At 38.3% G+C, this 21,326-nt stretch overlaps 1 protein-coding gene across 1 annotated transcript in view; it reads right to left on the bottom strand.

The window, feature by feature from the left end:
• The window catches only part of cps1 (carbamoyl-phosphate synthase 1, mitochondrial), a 61,563-nt gene that overhangs the window by 21,865 nt on the left and 18,372 nt on the right, over nt 1-21,326 (bottom strand). The window contains exons 22-33 of the mRNA XM_039600505.1: nt 17,457-17,598; nt 16,813-16,878; nt 16,191-16,254; nt 15,768-15,949; nt 12,821-13,015; nt 10,417-10,484; nt 7,778-7,853; nt 6,585-6,662; nt 2,507-2,570; nt 2,424-2,465; nt 1,853-1,944; nt 1,296-1,466 (exon numbers count right to left, since the gene is read on the bottom strand). Coding sequence (XP_039456439.1) covers nt 1,296-1,466; nt 1,853-1,944; nt 2,424-2,465; nt 2,507-2,570; nt 6,585-6,662; nt 7,778-7,853; nt 10,417-10,484; nt 12,821-13,015; nt 15,768-15,949; nt 16,191-16,254; nt 16,813-16,878; nt 17,457-17,598 — 1,240 coding nt within the window. The remainder of the gene's footprint in view (nt 1-1,295; nt 1,467-1,852; nt 1,945-2,423; nt 2,466-2,506; nt 2,571-6,584; nt 6,663-7,777; nt 7,854-10,416; nt 10,485-12,820; nt 13,016-15,767; nt 15,950-16,190; nt 16,255-16,812; nt 16,879-17,456; nt 17,599-21,326) is intronic.

Below are 21,326 nucleotides of genomic sequence, written 5' to 3'. Positions count from 1 at the left end.
AACAGTATATGTCAAAACCTTGAGGGGAAGGTTGCAAGCCTGGTATCCCAGGTGGTCAATTTTGTACACCTCCTTGGACAGAGGCACCGCTTGGCACCAGGCAAACTTTACACTACAGCAGTGGAAAAGTTTGCAATGACAATCAGAGAGACCACACATCCCTAAGGGGGCCCCACCTGACTCCAGTCGCTCCCACTGCAAGTGGCGTTTCTGATTCTGTTTAAACAAACGTAATGAGTGAGGCTAGTCAGTGAAAAAGAAGAAGAGTTAACCTTCTGGGGTGAAGAAAAAGGAAAGACAGCAGTGAATAGAGCTGATAACAATTAAAAATAATGCTAAATAAATAAATGGTGCTACTCTGCAATATAACTCCCAACAGTATCACTTCTTTTTTTAAATTTGACATTTATTCATGAAGTAATTTACATGAAGCAGAACTGACTCGTTTGTCCATTTCTGCTCACTGCTCATATGACCAAGTTGGGTCCATGCTACCGGGATAAGAGTTGTTAATATGGCTGACAGGCTGAAAGAACATAGAATCTAGAAGTTACAGTATTAGTAACTAAATTAAGTTACTAAGTAATTAAAACTCCAAGTCAGTTTTAATTTGCTGACTTGGAGAATATTTTTTTTCTAGTTAACTCATGAAAGCTGTGTCAGACAGAGGCAACTGTCAAGCCGTGAATTGATATTTAAATTGTTATTATTAATAATTTATTTTGTTATTTATAACATAATGGTGACAAACTCTGGTTGGATGGGTCACTCTATATTATCTATTATTGATCTACACACGTCTGTTGCTGCCATGGATGTCGCACGCTTGTACGTCATTGTCATGAGACACTTTCACAAACAAAATCAGAGTTTAGTAACGCAGTAACACAGCATGCTTACGGGAAAGTAACAGTACTCTAATTACTTTTTTGAAATGGTAATCCCTTACTTTACTCGTTACTTGAAAAAGTAATCGGCCCATCTCTGGTCCTAACACCATTTTACTATCAGTACTTTATTAATAATGTCAATTAATTCGACTAACTATGAGAGGTTAGTAAGCTGCTATAGCCTACATTGCTTTTCCATTCTTCATGCTTGGACACAAAGACTTACAGAGAATTGGAATTGTGCTTCCTCACTTACGCTCTCTTTTTTTAAACTCATTTATTTTGTCTATAATCCAATCCATTCTCTCTGTACCCTGAAAAACATCAAAATAACAAACAAAAACATTCAAAGAAAGCCAGTCGTGCATTTCCCAGCTGTAAACTCATTTCAGTTTTCCTTCTTACTTTGATTCCAACGTAGTCCACGGGAATGATGGGTGTCTCGAGCGAGGGAAGGCTGGCCTCATCCAAAGGCTCTCCCACCATCACTTTGGTTGCCACGTTGATAAAGTCGACACCAATTGTTTTGGATACAAAAGGGAAGGAGCGTGACGCCCGCAGATTGCATTCGATCACCTACAGGACGCAATATAAAAATATAGTCATCTGAAAAAAGCTTTTTAAAAAAAGAAGAAGAAAAAGAAAAACCGATTCTTCAGTATACCATTAACTTTAAATTAACGTTACTTAGAAGATAAATAGAAATATATAGATTACAAACGCATAAATATACTATACAAATGGCCAGATTAGATACACACACATACACACAAATAGTGGGCATGCATGTGCACTGTGGCTGAACACCAAAGCTGAGGGCAAGGTTGATTATTAATTCGGCCAGCTTTGCCAACCATTTTAAACAACAGGGGATTTCATTTTGTGAGTGAATTGCATTTGCTGAAACCAGGTGTGAAAATGTCAATCTGTCTTTTTAGTCACACACTGAGAGATATACCTACCATGACATCATTGCCTTTAACCAGAAATTGAGTGTTAAATGGCCCAGAAATTTCAAATGCGTGTGCAATTTTTCGGGTGGCAATTTTAACCTAAAAGAAGAAGAAGAAGAAGAAAAAAAAAAAAAAAAAAAACACACACACTTAAAAATCAAATAAAACCGTTTCAGTTTGAACACAAATGGAGAACATATTAAAAGCATAAAGTGCAAGATAAACTGCTTACTTAACATGGATTAAGAAAAAAAAAAACAAACAGTTTGAATCAGTAAAGCTGCTTTCCATTATCTGGTATTTTTTCCATTTCCTTAAATGAATCATGCAGGAGCAAACAGAGAAGCTACATGTCATAACGACATGTGCATGCAGACATAAAGCAAGAGACATGCATGGAAAGCTCATTTTGTACCTAAAACTGCAGGACTTAAAGTAATTAGTACAAAAGAATATGTAATATTCCAAGGAACATACCTCCCTCACTTAGCTATAAATGTGAAACTAGCTTTAAATAAATATCATAAAAAAGATCAACAGTGTCTTTTTGCTGTTTCTTATATTTGAATTGACTGAAACTTTTCCAGTGCACCTTGGCTAATGGTCTGGGTTGGCAGTGTCATTAGGACTTGACTGACCTTTTCATCTCCAGAGTGCACCATTAGGTTGCATCTCCAGAGTGCACCCCGGCATCTTCCACATGCTCTGTTATGGCATGAACCAAAACCTAAACAGACACACCCAAATGTATGCAGAACTATTAATGGAGTAAACTGGGCACATTTGCAAGCAGCTCACAGCTCTAATAAGACACAAAAATGTCTGCTCAAGGCAAACACTCCTTTCACAGCCTTGGTCTGTTGACCAAGAGAAAGTTTCCAAATTTAAGGAAAATCGCCTCCAGATTTGATGTTTTCATACATACAGTATGCCACAACAAAAAACAGTAGTATTAACGTACAGGGAGCCACCTTGAAGACGACAACTGCTGCACTGTGCATGTGGGAGAAACAAATAAATTCAGCAAGGTCAACACTGTTTGAGACAAAGCCCTTGCATTTGTTGAAACAATGTACATTGATATGAAGTGAATGAATAACTTCCAAAATTTCACCCAAAGGAAAGAAGATCTATATTGCCAAGCCACTCTGTATATGTGTGAGTGCGTGTGCGTGTCTGTAAATGAGCTGCCGTGTCATTAGCTCATTTAAACTGCTGCTAACCACGGCATTCATTAACACTCTTCAGATAGAGCCTGTAATTAATACGTATTATCTCTGACTTTTTTACTCTCCCCCACACATACGCACACACAGTCTAGCTACAAGTAATGAGTCCTGTTTGGTATTCAATGAATGGACAGCTTGTTAATGTGATACTGAAGATAAAGGAGGGTCTGTATTCAGAGAAAGCAGAGTGAGAAAATCTACCATACAACTGAAGAGCCCACGTTCAAAATGACACCCTTGAAATGACTCTCACAGTCTAAACAATAGAAAAATAGACAAGGCGTTCAGGACAATTACCTTGGTGGCTCCGTCGCCTACTGCAGCTTAAACTGCAGATACAGTTATACAAGAATTAAAAAGTTAGACCACCAGTTAGTACTACAGTAATTTCACATTGAAGTGTAATGCAGTGTTTTCATCTGCAAGGTCAGATTCACATGTAGGTGTCAGAGGTCTACGCTCGCCTTACGTTTACTTTGAATGGGGTGACATCATGCATTGTGGATCTATTTCTCCGCTCACAGTGGTAATTCAAAAAAAAAAAAAAAAAAAAAAAAAGTCTTTTCAAGCCAAATTGCTTGTATTCAACTCCTCTAGCTTCACCCCTATACAGTCAAATTAACTTATTAAATAAGGTGCGGGCAAGTTGGCATCAGCATGAAGGAGATAATCACTTCAGTGAACACTCAGAATAATATGGTATAAAAAGTTACAGAATATGCAGGTCAATGTTTCTAGTTTTTGATTAGGTAAATTCATTAGAGAAACATGCACTCATCAGCTACTTCATTAGGTACACCTGTTCAACCACCTATTAACACACACATATCTAAATGAGCCAATCAAATGGCAACAATTTCGTAAATTAGGTGTGCAGACATGGTCTAGATCAGGGGTGTCGAACTCCAGGCCTCGAGAGCTGATGTCCTGCAGGTTTTAGGCTACGTTCACACTGCAGGCGAAAGCGCATCAAATCTGACTTTTTTGACCCTATGCGACCCATATCCGATCATGGTATGACTGTTTGAACAGCACAAATCCGATATTTTCAAATCCGATCTAGGTCACTTTTGTATGTGGTACTGAATCCGATACATATCTGATGTTTTAGAAAGCGTTTGAATAGTCATGTCGCATTAAATCCATCTTTTACGTCACTGACACAAGACAGATGCCAATTATCAGCACCGGAGAAGCGCCCGAGAAGACATCGTGAATGCTTCCTGGCCATCCAGTGTAGATGTTAGTGAAACTGTTGGGAAGACAACGTTGGAGAAACGTGAACATTTTATTTGTACTGTATAATCTGCAGATTCTGACAAAAATCTGCAACTATCCTTTGAAGCATCACTCCTCTCTAAAACAGCAATAAGAATAATTATTAGGCCATATGTTAACAACAAAATAACTTTATAACTTAAAGCAAAATTGGGAAACGTAAAGTCTGAAACAAGTCTTTATATTAAAGGGCCATCAGCCAAACAATACTGTTTGGTCTGGGTCTAAACAGAGCGCGCCTTCTTTTGCGCATGCGGGCCGCTTTGAGGGCCGTGAACGGTTCACACTAGAGCACGTTTGCGGTCACATTTTACTTGTAGTGTAAACAACCAGACAAAAAAAATCGAATTTGATCAAAAAATCGGAATTGAGCATTAAGACCTGCAGTGTGAACGTAGCCTTAGATGTGTCCTTGATCCAACACAGCTGATTTAAATGGCTAAATGACCTCCTCAACATGTCTTGAAGTTCTCCAGAGGCATGGTAATGAACTCATCATTTGATTCAGGTGTTTTGACCCAGGGTGATATCTAAAACCTGCAGGACCCTCGAGGCCTGGAGTTGCTCAACCCTGATCTAGATGACATGCTGACATTCAAATTAAGCATCCAAAACAAGAAGAAAGGTAATTTTTATTGTCAGGCTAGTCTCAGTGTTTCAAAAACTGATGATCTACCTGGATTTTCCCATACAACCATCTCTAGGGTTTACAGAAAATGGTCTGAAGAAAAAATATCAGGTGAGGAACAGTTCTCTGGAACATTGTCTTCTAAACAGTGGCTACAAAAAGCAACTTTTCCCACACTAACTCTTTAAGATGATAAAGTAAAAGCAACTCAAATAACCACTTGTCACACCGTAGGTATGCAGAAGAGCGTAATTGAATGCTTAACTGCAGAAGACCACAGTAGTTTCCTGTCAGTTAAGAACAGGAAACTAACAGTGCATTTCATAGACTCACCAAAACTGGACAGCACTGTTCAAGACTAAAAAAAATGTTGCTTGGATGGTAGGGTCACGTTGCCATAAACAACATCAAAGCATGGATCCATCCTGCCTTGTATCAATGGTTCAGGCTGGTGGCGGGGTAATATTTTCTTGCCACACTTGTCTCTGTAGTACCAGCTAAATATTGTTTAACTGCCACAGCCTACGTAAATGTTCCTTATTGACAGTTTCCTTTATGACCACCGTTTACCTGATTACTGCTTCCAGCAAGATAATGCACCATGTCACAGATCTCAAATCAACTTAAACTGGCTTCTTGACCAACGTAATGAGTTCACGGCCTCGATACTCAACTGATCTCAATCCAATAGAGCACCTTTGGGATGTGGTAGAAGATTTGTTGGCTGCACACAAATCTGCAGCTCCTGTGTGATCTGAGGGATGTTTCGAGCACATTGTTGAATTGATGCCATGAAGAATTAAGGCTGTCCTAAAGGCAAAAAGGGGGTCTAACACAGTACTAACAAGGTGTACCTAATATAGTGTACATCCAGTGCACAGCTGACCTTTCTGATATTGTATTAACTGGACTGCACTTTGAAATAGAGTTTTCCTTCAAGCAGTCATTTAAACAAGCCAAGTTGTACATAGTTATAGTATGTGCATGTCATACATGACAGAGTAACAACACAGCAGTTCAATCCAGCAACAAAGCAATGGAAAACTAAATCTGTGGTAACTGTCAGATTTAAAAGTCAGTATGTTGAAGCAGAATCATTTAAACGTATCCTTAACTGATCCAATCTAAATAGAAAAAATTATTTAGTACCACCGTTTTCCTGCACTTTGGTTTTAATATATTCCATTCTTCCCATCAGATCTATCTGGGCTGTGATGTTTTTCATACAAGATGAATGAGATTCGTTCCACTTTATTTTTCTTCTCAGCTCAATATCTGTCCTACCTCTCAGTTTAAACTAAGGAATAATGGAAGACTGAATAATGCCAAGCTATAGAGATGAATAAAATGTTGTGAATACTATAAATGAATATATGTTAAAAAGTACTGTCAATATAAATAAAAAACAGAGTCCAGAACATTATTAGGACAGGTCATATTTTAAACAACGCCACACACTGTTTAAATAGTCTGGTACTTTGTGTGAGTACTGTAAGAACCTCATAATTAAACACCTAGCACATGTTGTACATTTAGCCTGCATTGCCAGTAATGCCTTTGTAGAGTAAGCCAACAGATAACATAACTGGAAAGAGCAGTGTGTCACCTTGCCATTCTTGGCCACGGCATCTACCTCCACCTCCCTGGCACCACGTATGAATTTGGTGATGACAACTGGATGCTCCTGAAAGAGAGTCACAAGCAAGGTTATTTATTTGTGGGGGGAAAAAAAAACTCAGTTGTGTACATTCATATTGAGAAGATATGAATCTTATGAAGAGAACTTTTTAAAGTAGTTTCTGGCCTAGTGCCAACATCAATGTAATTTCAGTTTTTGGATTCTACCCAGTTCTGAGGAAAGTCTCTCTTCTCCTAAATGCTTTACTATTTTTTGCCATTACTCGAGAAAGCAGTGCACAGTGGGTTTATGGCACTTACTTTTGTTAACAGCTAGCCATGTGCCATTACATTACACCACATTGTACCCTGAAGAAGTGATGGTGAGTCACGGTAACATCCGGTCTGCCTCATTCAAACATAAGAAAAGGAGGTGGCACTGCCCAGGTGTTGCATTTTTCTTTTATACACCGTGATTTCAACTTCTTGTCAGTCACGTTGAAGAACAGGCAGTCAATGAACAGCACAACAATAATGTTGGCAAGCTGGAGCGATTTGGCTGGCTAGGGTTTGTTTTTAGCCAGGCATGGATCTGTACCCTCTTGCCATGCTTCAGGTCCCTAACACATTGCATGCAGCGTCCACTTCCCTGGCCACCATCAGCATCAGGCGACACAGCAGACTGAACACCTGATCCCCGTAGCTTAACCACATACAAGTTTATCCATGTATGGAGATAAGATATTTCTATTTTTGCGCTCATTTTTCCTTATTTTGCTTTTAACTACAAGAGGCTGTGATTATTACTTTGTTCCAAGTCTATTAAAATGCCATTAAAAGGTTTGCTTTGGTGCTCTGAAGGTGTAAAATGTGCATGCGTGTACGCATATAGCCCCAAGCAAAGGCCCTTGGAGGGGCCAACTGCCTCCAAGCTGCCTAGGTGTTCAGTGGAGTAGAGATGGGCACATAATACTAGTCAACAGCCGTTGCCAGCTGGTAGCATTAGTTAATTGAAAGCAAAGGGACAACTTTGTGCAAAATTAATGTGATTGTATGTGCTAGACAGAGACAGAGGGACCAGTAGAAAAAAAAAAAAAGTAAGGGTGAGACATTAGAGAGTTTTATCGCAATATGTCTCTTTTGCAGGTGCAGGTAAGTACACACAGTTAAGAGTGAGCTCACCTGGGACACGTGTGCAGCCTCTTCCAAGAAGCGTTTCATCTCCTCTTCACCGTACACAACGTTCATAGCAGAGCCACTGGCACGATGCAGGCGGGGGAGAGAGAGTGAGGAAGGGAAATCAAAAGGGCACAGGAGAGGATGAGAAACAAGCAAAAGAGGAGAACATACAAGCTTCAAATGATTGTTCAAAAACACTCATTATCTCTCCATTGCATCACTATTACCATCAGGAACAAGGTCTGGAAACAGTTGAAATAAGGAGCGAGGGAGCGAGAGAGACTGGGAGAAGAACAGCTATTTAGGTCGAAAAGCACTCCAGGCTCTTGAAAATGAGTTCAGATCTTCATCATTAAAAAACAATGGATTTAGGCTAGTTTTGTTGTGGTTGTTGTTTTTGATTTTAGACTGCTAGCTGGGCTATCCTCCTGATAGAAAAAACGTGGTTGAGAGAAACAGGACGAAGGAAGGCCACATGCTTGGGTCAGAGCTTTATACCTTAGCTCTCTGTAGCTTAGAGGCAGATATACTGTATGTCTAAACCCCAACACAAAACTGACCCCTCATTCAGGAAACCAGTGATATATCTATATTGCATTTAAATGAAGGCATATAACTGACTCAGATGCCATCGAGTTTTTGCCTCACTATTCTCAGAACATTCAAATGTATCCAGCCATTAAGATTAATTTTTGGAAAGCTGTTCAGCATGCTGTGTAAGTGCTGCTGAGGTAAAACTCGATGGCTTATGTGTCCAGTGTTGGCCAAAATCAAAAGTCAGCATTCTATTAAAACCCCCTAAAATGTCTATGCTTTAATGTCTTTCCATCCATTAGCCCAGCATATAATGGTGTCCAGTATTAGCAGGATTAGTAAAAGTTGTGATTACAATGAGTTTTAGTTCTAAAGAGGTGCACATATTTATTTTATGAAAATTCAAGACTTTTTAAGGAGTAAGTAAAAATGCTGTCTTAATCTTAACCAACTTTCAGTAAAAAGCCACATACCTGATGTAAAATGATCCTAATGTCTGACAGACAATAAGTTAGTTAGAGTTGGCCAGTTGGAAAATGCCAAAAACTCAGTCCACCAAACAGACATTTCAGTGCAAGAATTTCTTTAAGGTCTGTTTCAGTATTTCCTAGAAAGTATTAATTAGGTGCTCAGTAGTAAACCCTCGTTTGTTTACTTTCACATTCTGATTGGATTTCAACTTCCAAGACTTCCAGCCGGCTCCCAGTCAGAGACATTTCACCATATCAGACACTTATTAAACAACTGGAGTGCAATAAACTCACTTGATGCTTTTTTTGTCCCCTCTCCCCCATTAATAAAAGCGACTATGGTAACTCACCCACACAGATGATATTTCACACGCGTAGCAAATCTTCAGGACTTTGCATTTGCACTTGGTATTTTCAAGAAAAGCTTTTGCAGCATTTGTTAAAAGCAAAGAATGAGACGATGTCTCAATCTTTCTGCTCTGGACTCACATCTCAGATGCATGTTTAAGTAGTAGATTTTCATGTGCTTTTAAAAGACGCGACCTTCATAAAATGGTAAAACTAAAAAAAATAGTTTAAAGTCTGCTTTGCTTGTCACAGCAGTAACAATACTAAGCAAATGTTTACACAACCAAATGGAAAGATTAACTTAAATATGCAAATAGTATCAGTTTTGTTGTTTGTGTGCACATTTTACTTCTACAGAAAACTGAAGTATGATTCTGACAAGGATGAGAGTTTTTAGTGTGTAAATCTGTGAGTATCTCTGCATATGTACTGAGGCTGGGCAGAACACTCAAAATATATTAGCAAGTATGTCAGAGGGAAAAAAGTGAAAAAAAGCTGTAGGGATGCTAAAGATCAGGATGAGTTCATCGAACACTGATGCTACGGAGAAGAGAGGAGCTTCCACTCGACTGGTATTCAACAGAACTCACTGTAAGTGGATTATTATTCATTTCATTCGATCATGAACAGTATGATTATAGTTCCTTCAACATCAAACAGAAGCACACTTTAATACTGGTACATATCACTTGACTGAATTACATTAATGTTGCCTCGTGCACAACACTCATGGGTTTCCCACAGTTCCCTGCAGTGAATAGACAAATCCTGTTTAAAACAACATCACAGCTTGAATGTAGGAACATACGTTTTCGGTGACAGCAGACTGCCTGCCGAATCCAGGGTGCCATCATGACACCTTCTGGACAAAAGTGTCACTGCATGACTAAAGCAGCATTTGAGTGAATGAAGTTCATTAATCAACATAACTTAAAATGTGTTTTATTCATCTAGTAATTACGCTGTGAATTAGCTGTTAAGACATTCCATTGATTTCCCTCTCAAGTCTCAGTCAAACCAAGAGTGCACTTGGTGTGTATTTATTTAGGACAGAAACGTAGCACAAGATAAATTCTGATTTGATTTTATACTTGCAGGCCCCTGCAGTCTATATTTTTTGGAAAAAGATGAAGCAAATTATCTAAAAAATATATATATTATAAGTATTAATGATTAATATGCAACATTTACGGTTAAGAGACTGCTGATGGAATAAGAGAAGCTGAACTACCGCAACCTTTGTGATGGGAAACGAGATTAGTCTGGTTGTTATGATATATTAAAACCTACCTCAGAACATAGGAGGGCCTCAGCAGACAGGGGTACCCCACCTGGTTAGCGAAGGCAAACGCGTCTTCCTGTGAGGAGACAGAAGTGCACAGCAGATGTATTTAGTCGGACCAGAAATCAAAGGGAATAAGCTGCCACAACTCGGAGCTCCACATATAAATGTGCATCTTGAAGCTCCAGTGACACTGCACTAAAATTTTAGAAAAACACATCTGTCAACTGAAGTGGGATTTTTTCTGCATTGCTGCAGATTTTACATTTTGTAGTAAACAACTTTAATTGAAACATAAAGGTTTTAAAATCCAGTTGATACTAGAGGGAGGGTTAGGGTTATCAATATAAAGTTGGACATGTGCTTACAAATGTAAACATTTATAAACATCCAATGCAATTTTGCTTTTTATAGAATAAAAGTTCTAAAAGGTTCTGCATATTAGCCGTTTAGGACATCCATGCAAATTACAAATACATCGGTTTTGGAGGACACCGTGAAAAAATATTTTATTCATTTAACATACTAAAATGTGTTAACAGCGTTAAAAACTTTAAATGAGGGAGAATATTTAGTCCAGACATGGCAGTTTAACCAAAGTATCAAAGTACATTTAATAATACTAAGATTCAGCTGACTTGTGTAACTAATATATTATTATTAAGAAAGCTTATTGATTACAGACACTTCAGATAAAAGACTAAATATCAAAAGAAGGAATTCTTGTGCTCATCCTCTTAAATCTTTTATACAGCAAGCCCCTGTTTTACCTTTTCTCAGTTCAAAAAACACACATTATATCAGGGTCTCATGAACAAAGGGTGTACTCCCATATCTGCGAAGAACAGAACAAATCAAGCAAGTACAAGGGGGAATATAAATGCTCCAAGAGTGAAAAAGCATGGGGCTTACATTCATCTCCCTTTTGAACCCCCCCTCTGTCATGAAAAGAGTGAAAGAAGAAAGTGTAGGAGTTGTGGACAGAGTCTAGAAGTGAAAGCAAGGCTGAATGTCCTCCTCCTCATCATCATCATTATCATCATCGTTCTCTCTCTATTCTGTTTCACCGCATGTCTGGTCTTTTTCTCTCTATCATTACCCACTGTTCACTCACCAGGTGAAGTACCATTTACCAAACAGAAAATAGCTTCCCAGAGACGCAAGAACCATCTCCCTGAGGCTCTCCTGGAGTTATTCCAGCCAATTAAAAACAAACCGTTTCTCAAAGACTGGCATGAATATAGAATATACGTAAACCTTGGAGAGACTGAACTCTATCTGTGTGTGTGAACTAGATAATCACTCCTCAGTGGTAACTGAATACAAGAGCTAAGGTAATGGAAGAGACATTTTAGCACCGACTGCAGACATATTTCCACAGTGCTCCGCATGTTCCACAGAGCAGTCTGCCAGTGTTTCATTCAGATGGAGCCAGGAGTGAGTATAGCCAGCCAAATACAAGAAAAAGACTAAAAGATGACAAGAACGTAGTAGTGAATAGTACCTTTGTAAGGAATATATTTTAGAAATAATAAGCATGTGTGTAGAAACTTCTTTCTAAATATGAAAAATAATGCTCATTGATAAATCAGAAAAAAGGTATTTCCATGGTCAAATATGTCCATCAGTAAACTCTGTGTGGGGTTTGATGTTCTTAATATTTTTCATAGTTTCAAAATTTCTCAACCAAACAGTATGATTGATATTCATAGAAGGAGTTCCCTGTAAACGATCAAGATTGTCTTATAGAAACGAAGCAAAACTCTAAAAGAAAATACACAGCTGCCATAGCTGAGCAGACATCACTTGGCTGAACCTTGTCAAAATAACATTTCCAATCACTTTATGTTCTCTGCCTCAGCTGACAAGCAAAACCTTCTTACAGTTTCTCCAGGAACTGTTTTACACCACGTTTTGACTCTGAAAACTTTTTAAATGACTGCAATATTAACACACTTTCAACAGCAGAGCTATAATAAATCTAGCAATGTATACAAGTAAATGTCTTTACATGCTTTGACTCAAAATATTGCCTTAAAAAGTGGCACATCTTCTCACTTGCCTCAACATTCTTAATTTCAGTGACAAGTAGCAATTGTCACTCTTGTATTTTGTGACTGTGTACATAAGAGAAAGCATGTACCACACAAACTGTAAGCATTCTGAATGTCTTTTTTTTCTAACTAGTATTTGAAGTGCCATTATGTGTTAGGGCAAGTCTCTTATATAAGCACCAACTCAAAATTAAAGCCTCTTTCAATACATTTTGATTTTTTTTTCCCTATCAGAAATAATTAATGGTATAATACTGATCCTTGGGCCACAGGTAAAGAGTTTGCTGAGCATCCCAGCATTGTACCACTATATAACTTTGTCACATCAATAATTCAGAATTTGTAGGTTTCCTCTCACCAGGGAGCTCAGGGCCCTCCATGGGGCTTGGGCAACCTCGAGGTCATCCAGGATACTGGAGAAGACAGAGCGCTCTTCAGCTCGGTCGATCTGCAGGGGGCTCGTCCCGAGAATCTTCACCCCACTCATGTGCAAGGGGACGGCTAGGTTGTTAGGAATCTGACCTCCCACTGATACGATGCAGCCAGAGCAACCCTGGAGAGGAGTAAATAGAATAAGACGAATGCAAAAGATAGCGCAGACACTAAATCAACTAGAATACTAAAACAAGAAGAGGAAGAGGAAGAGGGGAGAAAAGACGAGAGAAGGGAAACCCTGCCTATAAGCCAAGATCTACATTCTGAAACCACTTTCAATTATTCTGACCTCTGATCACAGTGAAAATATGAGACAAGCACAAAGAGTTGATCTTGGTCGTGCCATGGGTTTAGTTATCGCCAGGGAAGATGTATGTGTGAATGTGTGTGTGTGCGCGTACGCGCTCCTTTTAATAACAGCGTGCAGCCCCTTTTCCTGTCTAGCTGATCCAAGGGGGATGCTGTTTCCATGGCAATGCCAGGTTGTATCTCTTCATTATTCATGGCCTTGCTCTCCTGCTCCTGTCCAGGGTTTATCTCCATGCTCTAATGCCATATTTATCACACACACATATACAAACTGTAGCTGCGAGAGAGGGATTGATGGTAATGCTATCTCCCTGAACAAACAAACACTTAATCACACTCTGATCCCATCGCAACTTTAACTGGATTACATTTCCTCTGCAAGGGAAAGTCAGCGGACGTAAGTATACAAACACAGAACACAACATAAAGACACAGGCGCCAACAAACCTATACACGGAAAATAGCAGGGAAACGTTGCCCTTGAATATTCTTTGACAACATCTGGGTCACCTGACGCCACACACAAACACACACACACACACAAACACAGACACTCACACAATTAATTGCAAAATAAAGCAAAAATAATGCATCATTATATGCATGATACTAATCAAGCCTAGTTATATATGTGAAATCACATTTCAGTTCTTCAGCAACCTTAAAGTGGACCCGTTATGCTTTTCCACATTACACACAGCCAAATGAAGAGGTCGGTTTGTGAGCCAAAAGTTTTCAAGCAGTTTTTCCCTTTCCTACTTTTGAGTCTTTATGACATCAAAGAGTCGGGACATCCTTAATATGGGCATCTCAGGCACATCGCTCTTGCTAGGGACACAGTAACCCTGTCCACCTGTTGTTCAAATTGTTTGTTTGCAAAAGGGCAATGAACCAGAAGAACGTTGGCTTAAATGGGAGCCAAAATGGCTCATTTCAGACAGGATGAGCTGAGGGGCTGTATAAGGCTCAGAGTAAGATATATAAAGTTAAGAATCGTGCAAAGTACTTTTACTCCAAGTATGAAAATATTGAGATGGAAATGAGTTACATTTAGAATGCTAACTGTCAAATAATTTATTTATACAAGTCCACAATACACTGTTCATTTGTTTTTGTTCATAAAATCATCAATCCAACAACCATTTACCACTTCTCCATGTCCAGGTTGCAGGGGTAAGAGTCTATGCAAAGCTCTCAAAAATCTCCCCCTGCCTAGCCACTGCTTCTATGTCATCTTGGGAGATGCCCAGGCCAAGTTAGTCCATAGTGTCCTCAGTCTGCCCTAGGGTTTACTCATGGTAAGGCATGCTTGAAACACATCACCTACGTGGGCTCCGATAAGATTTCCTAGTCCTGATTCTCAATCCACCTCAGCTCCTCCTTGTAATGTGGAGCAGCAGCATCTCTGATCAGGTTCCTAAAAGATCTAGCATCACACTCTAACTTGAGCTCCACCACTTGTATGACCCATCTTATTTTTTTCCAGTTACTGCCCACATCTTCTAGTCACGAGTAAGAGTAGGATCATAGATCAACCAATAAATCCAGAAATAACCATAAAAATTCTTCATTATGCAATGTTGCATTATGTAAACCAAAAGTAGAAACAGACATATTAGAAATATAAAAACATACTAGAAATGCATAAAAAATATTAGAAATATATATATAAAAAAATAACCCACACAAAACTACAAAAGTGAAATGTCCATTCACTGCCAATTCAATTTTTTTCCCCATTTAAAAGAGTTATGTTAAGCTGGTTTTTGAGGCAAAAATTGGTGTGACACATAAAGAGTGACAAAGCTGCTTGCTTAACTGTTTTCTGAATTCATATATAAGAATAAGAGAAAATTCAGACAGTGGTGGTTATGTTTCATCCATGCCACTCTGAGCAGAGAAGGTATTTTTCCCCCAACACTGCAGCGATCTACTCTGTGGGTAGTCCATGGTAATAAGTCACAGTCACGCTGCTAATGTTTGATTTCTATATATTTTTCAATAAAGAATTATTCTTCAGCAGTGCAGAGAAGTTATTATGCCATTATATGAGTGCTTGTGTGCTGGTCTCGGATTATAAATCTACTTGCCAGTATTATCGGGCAAACATTTAAGTCCACAAGTGCACTCTGCCTTTGATATAGCTGTCAAGATTGATTTCTTTAATAAATATGCATTATGTACTTAATCAATATAACTCTGTTTATGGGAAATTTAAATTGATTGCAATGCAATATTTAAATCAGATTCCACACTTTACATATGAATATAATCGTTTTCATTGACAAAACCCTTTAACATATTGGTGACCTGCCCAGGGTCTACTGCCTCAACACTCTGAGCTGTGATAGGCTCAGAGTTCTAGATCAATGCAGGGCAGTACATTTATCTTTGGTATTTTCAGTAATTCAACATTTAAAGTTGTAGTATATTTGGTTTGGACAGTGTCTTAATTGTATTGCATAAAAATATTTGTTTGTTTACAAAAAGTAGAGAAATGTGTGTATTTTGTTTGAATTTCCACAAATGAAAAAATGTCACGTGTTCGGTAGTGTTTTAACCTCCTGCTGGGTGATATCCAGAATGCGTTCCAGGGTCAGCTCTTCAAAGTAAAGGCGATCACACTCATCGAAGTCTGTGCTGACCGTCTCTGGGTTGTGGTTTACTACAATCGTCTTCTTGCCCATTTGTCTCAAGGCTCTGATGCTGGACACCGCACACCAGTCAAACTCAACACTGCTGCCTGGTGGTCAAATGGTTGATAAATAGGTTGGCCATCAAAGGAAGATCACAATTTCAAAATTAATTCCACCCTACGAAGTTTTAACTTGAAACAAAATGCAGCAAGATTCAGTTATATCCCTTCTGGGTAAAAAACACTAGATGCAATAGAAATAATGAAAAATGTACCTCTTATAAGTAATAGTGCTATTTTATTATCACATATTGCAATAAATAAATAAACTGTTTGTTATTACACTCACCTATGTGGTAGGGTCCACAACCAAGAACCATAATTCCCTGGTCTTTAAAGTCCAGATCGTGCTCCTAGTGAAGCAGACAAATCAATGATAGACTCTTGCACACATAAACCATGTTTTAGCCTTATTTTGCTGCCAAATTTTCTTTCATCGTCTTCTCAAAACAAATAAAGTTAGCTAGTGGATTAATATGAACATTTACTAGTAAATATACTAGTGTTTGCTCATGCTACAGTATTGTTTGGACTGTGATTTTACTTTATTGTTAGGTTGATGCTAGGCAACATGGTGATATAATAATATTTTATGCATAGTTGAATTTTTGTGGATTTAAATTCAAAGTAAAATGATGTGCTTTTACAAAGTGTTCAAGGTGGATAAATGCTACAAATGGGTAATTTTAGCCCATTTATAGATGCCTACCAGGCTACATGATGACATCATAATATCAGATTTAGATAAGAACCTTCACAGGCCTAAGATGTTCCTGTGTTCCTGATAGTGAAAAGGTTTGTAGGCAAACAAAAAACTGTATGTATCACATAGTAATAGATACAGTAATTCAGTTTTATACATTCAATAATTGTATATTTACAAACGACTTTGTTTTCCCGAGACCACATACCTGACCGTGGTATGTACAATACAGGTAGTTGGTCATTGCTGGGTACTCTGCTGCCAAAGTGTCAATCTAAGATGAGAGAAAACAGAATGTTAAAAATGGGGCATTTAAAAAAAAAAAAAAAAAAAAAAAAATAAGATTACTCTCAACTACTACTCTACAATGTAACCATAATGGCTGAAATGGGAGTAAACCAGTTTAAAGATTTGGAAAGCATGCAGACTCTCTCCAGAAAGAAGAAATTTGGCAACTGCTCATTTTTATGAGGTTTACCACAATACTGCACAATGAGTACATTCACTTTGCAGAAAATTATCATGTGTATTGACTTCAGTATGTCGTTAAAGACAGAACATGTCTTTAATGATCATATTATATTATATATGTATATATATAATAATATAAGCAGGTGACTAATAATTTAGTCACCTGCTTCAAAAAATACAATTTGGACAAAGGACATGTCAATACAGACTGAGATGCAAAGACAACTCTTTCTCTATATGCATTTTTTATGCTTCCCTTTTAAATATATTTGTAGCCAGAGGATACTTTTCTGTTGAGGTGTGTGTGTATATCGATTAGCCAGAGTCAGTTATCTGAGCCCATCTGGTCTCTACTAAAATGATCAGCCCAGTAATGCTCACCTGTTTGACCCAAGGTCTGATGCCATAATTGAGCCTCAGCTCTCTTGCTACTCCCTCATTGCAGCCCAGAATCTGACCAACCTGCCGGTCTGAGAAGCCGTCCTGCTTGGCCTTTAGCAACATCCCCTTGGGGACTGTGCCACTGCAGGAAAAGATAATCAGCAGTGGTAATTAGGCAATTTTGCTAACCATTCTGAATCTTAAAGACTGTCCACAGTTTGATGCATTTTAAACGTGAATCCCTGCAAATGCCAGACATTAGTATGAGAAAAAGAGGAAAAAGTTCATAGAACCATAGAAAGAAGAAGGTGAATCCAGTAAGTGGGTCATGACTAGCTCACTTACCCAGCAGCGGAGACCACAGGGAAGAGTCCACCTCAGAGCAATCAATAACAAATTGACAAACAAGTTGCAAAGTTGTGGGAGCATTAGGCTGGCAAGTGCAGCCATTTAAAACCCATTTGAATCAATAAAACTTCCATGTGAGCTGTAAGGTTACACAGATAAATAGCAGTGGGAATAAAGTTGGGTATCGTAAGGTGAATTCTGAATCGTGGTAAGGTGAGTATGTGGTTTGTGTGTGCAGAAAAGTCACGATCAGGAATACAACACGTAGAGTGACTTATGAGAAAGGAATAAGACATCCTTTTTATTCCTTTGTCTATTTACATTTTTAAATGTAAATACCATGCCTTGCACAATTTACTTGCACTGATAGCCTGCATATCAATTTTCTATTAATATAATAAATCCTTTTTAATAATAATCAGTTGGTATACTACCTATAGTGATGGTAAAACAGTATATAGTCTGACACATTAAGACATAAAAATTCTCTTGAGTCCATATCAGGTCTTAAAGATGAGGTAAAGGCAACCTAAGATGTGTGAAATCATGACACATTACATTTTTTTAAAAAAACAAACACTAAACCAAAACTCAGAAAAAAAAAAGAATAAGAAATAATAAGTACACTTTGTGCTTCAATAGTTTGTAGAGTCAACTTCAGCAGAAATAACTGTCAGTAATCATTTTCTGTGTGACTGTCTCTCACATCAGTGCAGAAACTTTGGCCCACTCACCTGTGGTGGGGCGTGGTCTGTGGCGTGGCTGCGGGGAAGGCAGACACACCTGAGTGGCATGAGCAATCACACCGTACCTGAATTAAAAGACTAAACTAGGTCTCGACTGTGTTGTTGGTGTGTATGTGTGCGTGATGGCTGGAAAGCTGCAGCCGAGTGTTACTGAAGCAACAACCATAATAAAGTGTGTGAAGTCTCTCACATCTTCTTTACCATGTTACTTCAGTTCATAGAGGCTTATAGGTATTTGTTTATGCACAGCTCTCTTAACGTCCCACAACACCATTTAAGTCAGGTTGAGCGCTGAATGTCTGGGTCATTGTAACACCTCGACCCTTTTCTTTTTCAGCCATTCTGTAAATATGCTAGTGTGCTTGGCAAACTTTTTCTCTTGCAGTTTCATACAAGCTTTAGCTGTCTGATAGATGTCATAATTGACTCTAAAATACTTTGGTATACAAAGATGCTCATGGATGTCCAGGTCCTGTGGCTCCAAAACAAACCTTAATCACCAGCCCTCCACCCTCTTGACAGCTGGTATGAGTAGTTTATGCCAATATGCTGTGTTTTCTCTGCATGTGGTGCTGTGCATTATACACAAACATCTCCATTTTGGTTTCATTTCCTAAAAGGACATTGTTCCTTGTCTTGTGGTGTGTTCACATGCAAACTTAAAGAAGAGGCTTTCCCCTGGCGGCCCTCCCTAAAAAGCCATACTTGTTCAGGGTTTTTTTTCTAATTGTACTGTCATGAACTTTAACATTTAGCATGCTAAATGAGGCTTGTAGAGTCTTAAGATGTAGCTCTTGGGTATTTTCCAGTTTTTCTGAGCATTGCACAGTCTGACCTTTGAATTTGCTAGTACGTCCACTCCACTGTTTTTGGGGGGGGGTTTTTTTTGCTGAAACAGTTTTCCACTTGTGAACAATCTTTCTCACTGTAGGAAAATGAATGTCAAACAGCCACGCAACCCTTCCCAGATTGATGGGCAGCAAAAGGTGGCTCTTTCAGATAATTGCTGATGTCTTTCGTCTTTGTTAACACACACCTGAATGGTCCAGATCTGCAAACTGCTGCGGTTTTATACAGGTTTGTCCACAGGTTTTATAAACTTCAGCTTTTATAGATTTGGCCTCATCTGATGATGATCAATAATCATGTGCAATGGAAAAGTAATATATTTAGTATTAATCAGTATTTTCTTTATAAGTTCCTTTTTGGATTTGGATTTCATCTGAGGTTGCATTTACCCAATTTTAAAACTGTCCAGGAAGAATTAAATCTTATTAAGTCCTGACACATAAAACCTTAGAATTTAAAGAGAATGAACTTTCTTTTCTTTTTTACCATGACTCTATAAGCTTATCACAAGATCGGAGGCAGTGTGATGGATTCTGTTATTATTAAGTAAGTACTCAAGGAAAAATGGTCCTTTTGTTTACATGTTGTATTGAATTTTGTAGCCAGCTAAAAAAAAAAAAACAATCTAAAACATGTAGTATAATTGCAACTTTACTGCAGTAAAATGAAAGAGGAGGTGGTAGGTAAAACCGCTCCAGTGCATGATAAAATATTAAACTATATTAAAACAATACAACATTCCACACATTAAAAAAACATAATATAAAAACACCACATTGTAAGTGTTGAAAGTATCTTTTTAGGAGGTATGCAAACTTCCTTTTGCTTCCTGATTCAGTAATGAGTTAAACTGAACAGATGAATATGCTGTCATAAAGTTGATATTGACTTTATCATCCAACTCCCACAAACAAAGCAACAAGCAAATGTAGCAGTATTTCTTTAACTCAAGGTAGAGACAATAAGGGATTCTTTTTTTCCTGGTAAACCACTGCCTTTTCTCCCTGCTCCTTATCTGAATTATTTATAACCTTATAGCGTAACAATATTGGAAATGTCAAGTGTGTTTTAACTCCCACTGCACGTGGCTTTGCTGAGAAATAACAAAGCCAAGAAGGGGAGCGGCAAGTCAGAATCAAAGGAAAGACATTTGATCCCAAAGCTTGGCTGTGTTGTGAGCAATTTTGTCTGGAAAAGCAGTTTAAAGAATGAAGAAAGCCCCTCGCATGCCATGAACCTATGTGAATAGACCATCGTGCACAAATAAAACACTCCACCATATATTTGCCGGGTACCATTGCGACTATGTGTGAATAGAAAGTTACCATGTATTCTGACATATTGCAAAGACACATGAACACTCACTATGTTTTCCACCTGACTTTCCCTTGAAGTTTAAACTTTTGAATTATTACATTTACATTTGTGTGCATAAATCTTTTAATTGCTAGGCACTATCTGTGGTTTATCTAATAATAATGTATACTTTATACTTTATTGATCCCCGTGTGGAAATTCCTCTTTGCATTTAACCCATTCACTCAGTGGGTATGGACGGTACCTTGCTCAGGGGTACCTCAGGGTAGCCGTTCAGTGGATTCAAACCCTCGACCTTCTGATCATGGGGCCACCACTCTACCTACTGACCTATCCCTGCCCCCAGTTATACCCAGTTATCCACGGCAGCATGATGCAATTTTAATTTATAGAAATGCAAGTACCAATAAAAAAAAGGACTCAAAACTATATTCATGCTGACTTTTGTGCAAACAACTTTGGGAAAAACAAAATAAATGGTCAAAAGGAAGCTTTCTTTGGAAATGTTAACACCATTGCATAAAAGCATATAATGCGTAATGTAGCAACTTTTGGAGAAGTCTCTTCTTGTTCTCTGTCTGAGTCCTAACCATTCTTAGAGGACTGCAGT

Source organism: Oreochromis aureus, linkage group 16 (assembly GCF_013358895.1).
Source record: "Oreochromis aureus strain Israel breed Guangdong linkage group 16, ZZ_aureus, whole genome shotgun sequence".
Lineage (NCBI taxonomy): Eukaryota > Metazoa > Chordata > Actinopteri > Cichliformes > Cichlidae > Oreochromis > Oreochromis aureus.
This window is presented reverse-complemented; position numbering and strand designations above follow the sequence as displayed.